Source organism: Zosterops lateralis, assembly GCF_965231275.1.
Source record: "Zosterops lateralis genome assembly, chromosome: 27".
Taxonomy (NCBI): Eukaryota; Metazoa; Chordata; class Aves; order Passeriformes; family Zosteropidae; genus Zosterops; species Zosterops lateralis.
This window is the reverse complement of record NC_139787.1, coordinates 281,227-291,198: the sequence shown is the minus strand read 5'-3', so window position 1 is coordinate 291,198 and position 9,972 is coordinate 281,227. Positions and strand designations below refer to the sequence as shown.

Sequence of the window (9,972 nt, the reverse complement as noted above, 5' to 3'; positions counted from 1 at the left end):
TTTTTTTGTTCTGTGTTTTTTATTAAAATCCTGCGCCACTCTCGCAGTGCCCTGACCCAGCCCTTGGTTCCTACACAGTAGGATGGGCTGGGCCTTGTGTCCCCCCCTTTCCTGGTGTCCCCAAGACAGGGTGACAGCAACTCACACCATCCCCACCAAACAGAAAATAAATTAGAAAGAATTAAAAAAAAAAACAAAAAAAAAAAAAACAAAAAAAAAAAAAACCAAAAAAAAAAACAGGGGGATGGGAGACATGGAGACCTCATCACTGCAGGGTGGGGACACGGGGGTCCCTGTCACCTCTGGGGTGTCCCCTGGGACACACGGGGGTCCCTGTCACCTCTGGGGTGTCCCCTGGGGGACACACGGGGGTCCCTGTCACCTCTGGGGTGTCCCCTGGGGGACACAGGGGGGTCCCTGTCACCTCTGGGGTGTCCCCTGGGACACACGGGGGTCCCTGTCACCTCTGGGGTGTCCCCTGGGACACAGGGGGGTCCCTGTCACCTCTGGGGTGTCCCCTGGGGGACACACGGGGGTCCCTGTCACCTCTGGGGTGTCCCCTGGGACACAGGGGGGTCCCTGTCACCTCTGGGGTGTCCCCGGGGACACACAGGGACCCCCATCACCCTGCCCTGGTGACACGGGGACCCTCCCGCCCGGACAGGGCTGTGGCAGTGGGGACCCCGCACCCAGGGGGAGGTGACAGCTCGGGGTCCCCCCAGCCGCATTGTTGGGGAGGGGTCTCAGGGCCGGCCCGGGGCCGCGGGCAGCAGCAGCGGCTTGGGGAGCACGGGGGGTTTCATGGACAGGGAACGCTCCAGGGCGCCGGGCCGGGGTCCCCAGGGCGGCGCCCCCGGTGTCCCCAGCGAGTACATTCGGGTGAGAGCCCTGGGCGGCCCGGGGGGGCTCACGGGGGTCCCCCCCAGCGAGTGGCTCTGCGCCAGCGGCCGCCGCGGCGCCGGGGGGCTGTCGGGGGGCACGTCCAGGCGCACCGGGGCTCGGTCGTGGGGGCCCAGGGGGGGCGCGGGGCCCGCGGCTCGAGGCAGGACCCGGTTGGCGAATGAACCGGTGCCCGAGGGGGTCCCGGGCCACCCCGAGCCCCCCCCGTGCAGCCGCTGCAGCATCTCCTCCCGCGCCCCCTTCCCCGGGGGACCCGGCCCGGGGGGCTCCGCGGGGCGGGGGGCGGCGCTGGGACCCCGCCGGGGCTCCCGGTCCCGCTGTGCCCGGGCGGGGGGCGGCGCGGGGGGCTCGGGCTCGGGCTGGGGGCGGTCCCGAGGAGCCCCGGCCGAGCCCTGCGGCGGCAGAGCCGGGTACAGGCGGGGCACGGGCGGCTGGGCGGGGGTCCGGGGGGCGCAGGGCGGCTCCGGGGGGGCTTTGGGCACGGCGGGGCGCTGGCAGCAGGTGGCCACCAGCCCGGTGGCCAGGGCTCCCAGGGCGAAGGCGCCCAGCACGCAGCCCACCAGCACCGGCACCGGCACCGCGGCTTCGGCCCCCGGCCCGGGCTGGCGCACCCCTGCGGGACCACCCGTCACCCGGTGGGGTCAGGGGGGGGTCCGACAGCCCCCCAGAGACCCCTCCCCACTGACACTCCTGGGGTTCCCCCTCCCAGAGTCAGCCCTGGGGTCCCTCTGCCAGCCCTGGGGTCCCCCTGCCATCCCTGGGGTCCCTCTGCCATCCCTGGGGTCCCCTCTGCCATCCCTAGGGTCCCTTTGCCATCCCTGGGGTCCCTCTGCCATCCCTGGGGTCCCCCTGCCAGCCCTGGGGTCCCTTTGCCATCCCTGGGGTCCCCCTGCCAGCCCTGGGGTCCCTTTGCCATCCCTGGGGTCCCTCTGCCAGCCCTGGGGTCCCTTGTCCCCATTGTCCCCCTCCCTTATCCCTCTCCTGTTCCTGGGGTCCCTCTTGGTCACTGGAGTCTCCCCCCCAACAGGGCCCTTCTCCTTCCCTGGGGTCCCTCTCCCACCCCCGGGATGTTTATCCCACCCCTGGGGTCCCTCTCCCATCTCTGGGGGTCTCGTACTTGTCTCTGGGGTCCTCCTGACTCTGCAGTCCCCCCCCCAGTCCTTGGTGCCCCCCTCCCCAATCCCTGGGGGTCTCTCTCCCACCCCTGGGCCCCCCCTCCCTGGTCCCCAGGGTGCTCAGACAATGTCACTGACCGTGGGCCAGGTCCCCGTCCTTGTCACTGTCCCCTGCAGCCCCTGTGAGAGCAGAGCAGGGTCACACCAGGCCCTCCCATGTCCCTTGGAGCCACCTGTGTCCCCTCCACGTCTTCTCCCCATCCTCTGGTGTCACCCACGGGTGCCAGAGCCACCCCAGTGTCACCTGCATCCCCCCATGACCTCGTGTGTCCATAAATCCCCAAATATTCCCACATTCCCGGTGTCCCCCTTCACCTGGGCAGGTCCCACTGATCCCGAGGGATCCCTCCACGTCCTGCTGGAAGCCACTCCTGGGACACAGAGGGGACATCAGGCTGTGTCCCCGGTGTGTCCCCGCACGGGGCAGGGCCCCAGGAGCTCGGGGAGGGGACAGGCACTCACGGCAGGTCCTCGGAGAAGGGGACGCAGCCCCTGGAGGGCAGCCAGACACAATAGGGGTCCCGGGCGGCCAGGCAGCTCCTGCGGGGACAGGGGACACAGCTGCCATCGTGTCCCTGTGTCCCTGTGTGTGCCCCTGTCCCCGTGTGTGCCCCTGTCCCGTGTGTGCCCCTGTCCCCGTGTGTGCCCCTGTCCCTGTGTGTGCCCCTGTCCCTGTGCCCCTGTCCCGTGTGTGCCCCTGTCCTGTGTGTGCCCCTGTCCCTGTGCCCCTGTCCTGTGTGTGCCCCTGTCCTGTGTGTGCCCCTGTCCTGTGTGTGCCCCTGTCCCTGTGTGTGCCCCTGTGCCGTGTGTGCCCCTGTCCCCGTGTGTGCCCCTGTCCCCGTGTGTGCCCCTGTCCCTGTGTGTGCCCCTGTCCCCGTGTGTGCCCCTGTCCCTGTGTGTGCCCCTGTGCCGTGTGTGCCCCTGTCCCTGTGTGTGCCCCTGTCCCGTGTGTGCCCCTGTCCCTGTGCCCGTGTCCCTGTGCCTGTGTCCCTGTGTGTGTCCCTGTCCCTGTGCCCCTGTCCCGTGTGTGCCCCTGTGTGTGCCCCTGTCCCTGTGTGTGTCCCTGTCCCTGTGCCCCTGTCCCGTGTGTGCCCCTGTGTGTGCCCCTGTCCCTGTGTGTGTCCCTGTCCCTGTGCCCCTGTCCCTGTGTCCCTGTGTGTGCCCCTGTCCCTGTGCCCGTGTCCCTGTGTCCCTGTCCCCTGCCACGCTCTGGTGGCCTTGGACTCTCCCATGACCTTGCACATCCTTGTGCCCCTGTGTCTTTGCACGGTCCTTGTCTCCATGCCCTTGCACACTCCCCATCTCTTGCACACTCCCATCCCCTTGCACATTCCCATTCCATTGCACATCCTCATTCCCTTGCACCTTCCTATTCCCTTGCACATCCTTGGCCCCTCACACACTCTCCATCTCTTGCACACTCCCCTGCCTTGCACATTCCCATTCCCTTGCACATCCCCGTCCCCCATCACCCCCATTCCCTCACCCCCGTGTCCCCCCGTGTCCCCCTGGCCCCTCTCACCCTCGGCAGGAGCCGTGGCGGGCGCAGCGGCTCAGGGGCAGCCTCAGGAGGCACCCGGCGAAGGCCACGATGAGCTCCCGGCCCGGCAGGTGCAGCTCCAGCCCCAGCACCCGGCTGGGCACCCCGGGGCCCCACGGGCTGCGGCACCTGCACCCGAGAGCACCCGGGGTGAACCCCAAACCCCACAGCACTGACAGCCCCACAGGGCCTGACAGCACCCGGGGTCAGCCTGGTACCCCCAAACCCCACAGCACTGACAGCCCCACAGGGCCTGACAGCACCCGGGGTCAGCCTGGTACCCCCAAACCCCACAGCACTGACAGCCCCACAGTGCCCGAGAGCACACAGGGTCATGATGAGCTCCCCTAAACCTCACAGCCCCACAGGGCCCGACAGCACCTGGGGTCAGCCTGGCAGCCCCAAACCCCACAGCACTCACAGCCTCACAGTGCCCAACAGCCCCCCAGCACCGCCAGCACCGCCCCGTGCCCAGAGCCTGCCCCAAGCCCCCCAGACCCCCCAGGCCCCCCAAGCACCCCCAACCCCACAGTGCCCACCAGCTCCCCAGCACTCCCAGCACCCATGTCCCCCACAAGCCCCCCAGCCCCACAGTGCCCACAACCCCCCCACCCCTCTCCAGCATCTGTAAACCCCCCAAGACCCCCAGACCCCACCCTGGGCACCCCACGCCTGCCCCTCACCGCCCGGGGTCGTAGAGGCTGATCTCCTCCAGCAGCAGCGTCGTGGCCCTGCTGTCCCCGCTGTCCCCCAGCTCTCGGGTGTCCCCCGAGGGGGGTGCTGAGGTGCCCCCGGGGGGCCGGGGGGCCTCGGGGTGTTGTGCAGCTGCCAGGACCTTCAGCACCCGCCCGTCCTCGGCGCCCAGGAAGAGCACGGTGTGGTTCCCGCGGGGCCCCGCGCCCGTGTCCACGGCCAGCTGGGTCAGCCTGGGGCAGGACACGGCCTTGCACACCCGGCCTGGGGCTGGGGGCTTTGCTCGGGGGCTTCCTGCACCCTGGCGTGGCCCCCAGACCCTTCACAAGAGCCTTGGGGGAGGATCATCCCCACCCTGCAGCACCCTGAACCTTCTCACCAGAGTATTCCCTGTCCCCCAGGCCACTCCTGTCCCCCAGGCCACTCCAGCCACCAGTCCATCCCACCCTAAGCCCACCCTGAACTTACCCACCAGAGCTATTCCCTGTCCCCAACCAGTCCATCCCACTCCCTGAGCCCACCCTGAACCTACCCACCAGAGCAATTCCCTGTCCTCAAGGCCACTCCAAACATGAGTCCATCCCACCCCTGAGACCACCCTGAACTTACCCACCAGAGCTTTTCCCTCTCCCCAACCAGTCCATCCCACCCTAAGCCCACCCTGAACCTACCCACCAGAGTATTCCCTGTCCCCAAGGCCACTCCAGCCATGAGTCCATCCCACCTTAAGCCCACCCTGAACCCCAAGGCCACTCCGGCCACCAGTCCATCCCACCCTAAGCCCACCCTGTCCCGCTGTCCCCTCACCTGGTGCCGGTGCGGGTGAAGAGGGGCCGCCCTCCCGCGGGGCTCACGGCGCCGTGCAGCAGCGGGTGCTCCTTGGCGAACAGCAGCGTCTCGTCAGGGAAGTCCCCAGAGGTGACAACACCCGCAGCAGGTCCCATCCCGGCACAGCAGCCCGGCCTGTGGCACAGCTGGTGTGGGGACACGGCGTCTGCACCACCTGGGGGTGTCCCGGTGTGGGGTGGGGGGTACCTGGGCTGAGGGACCCTGTCCTCGGGCACCGGGGTCCAGGTGGCCCCGCGGGGCTCGGCGAAGGGACCCTGGAAGGATCTCTCCACATCTGCCAGGTAGAAGGCGCAGACGGCCGAGCCGGGGATGCTGCGGTGACAGCGGGGGGACAGGGTGGCCTCGGTTTGACCAGGGTCCTTCTGTGTCCCACGTGTGTCCCCATGTCTGTGTGTGTGTCCCTGTGTGCTGTCCCTCTGTGTCCCCATTTGAGACCATCCCCTTGTCCCCCTGGGCAACCCCCTCCTGTGTCCCCATGTCCATGTGTGAGTCCCTACTCCTGTCACCATCACCCTGTCCCCACATCCCCATGTCCCCATGTCCCCACATCCCCATGTCCCCATGTCCCCATGTCCCCACGTCCCCATGTCCCCCTGGGCAATCCCCTCCTGTGTCCCCATATCCATCTGTGAGTCCCTACTCCTGTCACCATCACCCTGTCCCCATGTCCCCACATCCCCACGTCCCCATGTCCCCATGTCCCCATGTCCCCACGTCCCCATGTCCCCATGTCCCCACATCCCCACGTCCCCATGTCCCCACATCCCCATGTCCCCACGTCCCCATGTCCCCATGTCCCCACATCCCCACGTCCCCACGTCCCCACATCCCCATGTCCCCACGTCCCCACGTCCCCGTGTCCCTGCCTGTTGGGTTGGGTGCCAAAGAGGGCGAGGACAGCGGGGCGGCCATGCAGGGTCTGGGGGGGTGTCACGGCCTCCAGGACATCGAAGTAGAACTCGGTGTCCCCGGGGACGGAGCACTGCAGCCGCACCTTCAGGAAGGACGTCCAGCGCCGCTCCAGCACCCGCGGGGACCCGCCGCGGTCATTGCGGCACACCCGGGCCACGCGGGCCACCAGCACCTGCACGGGAACCTGGTGAGCACCTGGATACCTGGGGTGTGCACCTGGACACCTGGGGTGTGCACCTGGACACCCGGGGTCAGCACCTGGACACCTGGGGTGTGCACCTGGACACCTGGGGTCACCAGCTGGACACCTGGGGTCAGCACCTGGACACCCTTGGGGTCAGCACCTGGATACCTGGGGTGTGCACCTGGACACCTGGGGTCACCAGCTGGACACCTGGGGTCACCAGCTGGACACCCGGGGTCAGCACCTGGACACCTTTGGGGTCAGCACCTGGACACCTGGGGTTGTGCACCTGGACACCTGGGGTCAGCACCTGGACACCCGGGGTCAGCACCTGGACACCCTTGGGGTCAGCACCTGGACACCCTTGGGGTCAGCACCCAGGGGACCTGTGGGCACTGTCACCTGGGCACCCCCAGGCATCACCACTGTCCCCCAGGCACCTCAGGCTGGCCCCCACAGGCCTGACACCCTGCTGAGGGGCTCAGGAGTCTCCCCAGGGTGGGGGGCCCCTGGGTGCTGCCCCTGTGCCCCCCATTCCCGCACCCACCTTGCCCAGGGCGCTGAGCTCCACTGCCACCTCCCTGAAGAAGAAGTAGACATAGGGGCCGTAGGGCAGCACCTGGACGAAGTGGGGTTCTGGGGGGGCCAGGGGAGGTTGGAGGGACCATCAGCCCCCACCACCTCCTGTCCTTGTCCCACACCCTTGAGCTCAGCCCCTCCCCTGCGTCCTGCCCCCCTCTATGTCCCCATGGCCCCGTACCCACAGATTGCAGCCCTGTACCCCCCAACCCCATCCCCACATCCCCCTGCCCCACTCTGCCCCATCCCTCCACCCCTGTAACCCCTTCCCCACACCCCCCTGTACCCCCCATCCCATCCCCACAGCCCCCTGTACCCCCCATCCCATCCCCACATCCCTCTGCCCCACTCTGCCCCATCCCTCCACCCCTGTAACCCCTTCCCCACACCCCTCTGCACCCCCCATCCCATCCCCACAGCCCCCTGCCCCACTTTGGGGTACCCTGCAGCCAGCGGGAGCTGTATTTGAGGGTGCGCAGGGGGGCCTGCCCGGGGCTCAGGCTGCGGTAGATCACGGCATCACTGGCCTGGAAATCGGCCACCGTGGCCGAGTACAGGCTGCCATCTGTGGGGGGGACACATCGGGTCACCCCTGTGCCCCCCAACCACCCCTGTGCCCCCCAGGCCACCCCCGTGTCCCCCTGGCCACCCCTGTGCCCCCCTGGCCACCCCCGTGTCCCCCCACCCCTGCCCAGCACCCACCGACAAAGAGGGCGACGATGCTTTGCTTGGCGTCAAAGGGGCACCGGGCCTGGCCACTGACCTCGTCACCCTGCTGGGCCAGGCTGCTCACCTGGGGAGGGGGACACGCCCAGAGGCCGTGAGACCCCCCCCCAAATACTCAGCACCCCCTCGTGCCATCCCCAACACCAGTATGGGCATGGCTGAGAACCTCCACACTCATCACAGGTGTGGGAACGGCCCTGCTGGGGCTGAGAGCCCCCCACTCATCCCCCCCCTCACCCCTGGGGTCCCCAGCCCCGGGACCCCCACCTGGTAGGTGCGGCACAGGGGGCTGAAGGCGTTGGTGCCACAGGCCAGGAGGGTCTCGGCGTCACGGGGCACCAGCACCCGGATGTAGTTGTGACACTCGTCCTGGGGGGGACACGAGGGGACCCCGATGTCACCACCTTCTCATGCCCTGAGACCCCACCCCTTGTACCTTCAACCTGCACCCCAAATCCCCAAATCCCCGACACTTCTCCTGCACCTTGTACCTTTAAACCCCGCACCCCAAACTCCTGCACCCCAAATCTCATCCCCAACACCACTCCTGCCCCTTGTACCTTCAAGCTGCACTCCAAACTCTGCACCCCAAATCCCCAACACTGCTCCTGCCCCTGGTACCTTCAAACTGTGCACCCCAAACCCTGCACCCCAAATCCCATCCCTGACACTGCCCCTTGTACCTTCAACCTGCACCCCAAACTCCTGCACCCCAAATCTCATCCCCAACACCACTCCTGCCCCTTGTACCTTCAACCTGCACCCCAAACTCCTGCACCCCAAATCCCCAAATCCCCAAATCCCCGACATTTCTCCTGCCCCTTGTACCTTCAACCTGCACCCCAAACTCCTGCACCCCAAATCCCCAAATCCCCGACACTTCTCCTGCCCCTTGTACCTTTAAACCCCGCACCCCAAACTCCTGCACCCCAAATCCCCCACACCCCTCCCGCCCCCTGTACCCTCAACTCTCCCTCACCTGCCGCCGGCCCCTCATGGCGCAGTTCTCCCTGTCCTGTGTCTCCCAGGTGAGGTGCTGCCGGGTGACAGGGGGACAGGGGGTGGGTGGGCACGGGGACCGTCCCCCTGCGTGTCCCGTTTGTCCCCGTTTGTCCCCAGGGTCACCGGGGGTCCCGGCCCCCCTTACCCGCTCCGGGTACAGCGTCCCCTTGTCCTGCCCCAGGTCGAAGGCGTAGATGTGGTCCCTGAGGGGAGGGGTGAGTGTGCAAGGGGGCACATGAGTGTACAAAGGGGGACAGGAGTGTGCAAGGGGACACACGGGTGTGCAAGGGGGCACAGGAGTGTGCAAGGGGGGACATTGGTGTGCAAAGGGGCCACACGAGTGTGCAAGGGGGCACAGGATTGTGCAAAGGGGACACAGGAGTGTGCGAAGGGGCACAGGAGTGTGCAAAGGGCCACACAGGTGTGCAAGGGGACACACGGGTGTGCAAGGGAGCACAGGAGTGTGCAAGGGGCACAAAAGCGTGCAAGGGGGACACACGGGTGTGCAAAAGGACACATAGGTGTGCAAGGGGTCACAGGGGTGTGCAAGGGGACACACAGGAGTGTGCAAGGGGGCACAGGAGTGTGCAAAGGGGCACAGGAGTGTGCAAGGTGGCACACGGGTGTGCAAGGGGGACAGGAGTGTTGAAGAGGGCACACGGGTGTGCAAAGGGACACACGGGTGTGCAAAGGGACACACGGGTGTGCAAGGGGACACGGGGACATCACATCAGTCACATGCACAGGGGACTGCAGGGTCACCCACAGGAAGGAACAGAGGGGGGCACAAGTGGTGACAAGTGTGCAAATCCTTGCACGAGCACAGATCAGGGCGCTCCAGCCCACGGCACCGAGGCAGGGGGGCGTGTCCCGGCACACACGGGTGTGACACGGGTGTGACACGGGTGTGCAAGGGGACACACGGGTGTGCACACGCGCTCACCGGGCGGCCACCAGCAGGGTCCCGTTGAGCCGCAGCATCCGCTGGAAGTCCAGGCCCAGCCGGGCCGTGCCGTTGTCCCCCCGGAGACCCCCGAAACGCGAGTAGGGGGCGGTGGCTGCGGGGCGGGGGGACACGGTGACACCTCTGAGCCCCCCGAGCCCCCCGAGGAGCCCCCCGAGCCCCCTGAACCCCCCGAGGAGCCCCCTGAGCCCCCCGAGCCCCCCGAGGAGCCCCCCGAGCCCCCTGAGCCCCCTGAGCCCCCCGAGGAGCCCCCTGAGCCCCCCGAGCCCCCCGAGGAGCCCCCCGAGCCCCCTGAGCCCCCCGAGCCCCCTGACTCACCCGCCAGCCCCACGGTGCTCCGAGCCGGCAGGTCCTGCGGGAAGGGCTGGGCGGGACCCCCGAGAAGGAGGAGGAGGAGGAGGAGGAGGACGAAGGGCAGCGGGACCCCCGGCATCGCGGGTGGGGCTGA

General features: G+C 67.9%; 1 protein-coding gene across 1 annotated transcript; it reads right to left on the bottom strand.

The window, feature by feature from the left end:
• SEMA6C (semaphorin 6C) lies at positions 1–9,972 on the bottom strand. The gene is made up of 17 exons (XM_083878931.1): positions 9,843–9,972; positions 9,504–9,618; positions 8,706–8,763; positions 8,538–8,594; positions 7,826–7,927; positions 7,535–7,625; positions 7,275–7,397; positions 6,801–6,889; positions 6,024–6,241; positions 5,344–5,469; positions 5,116–5,271; positions 4,299–4,541; positions 3,598–3,744; positions 2,538–2,615; positions 2,370–2,446; positions 2,154–2,195; positions 1–1,513 (listed from the first exon to the last, which is right to left on the bottom strand). The coding sequence occupies exons 1-17, from the start codon at positions 9,955–9,957 to the stop codon at positions 744–746; spliced, it is 2,607 nt and encodes an 868-aa protein (XP_083735057.1). The 5' UTR covers positions 9,958–9,972; the 3' UTR covers positions 1–743.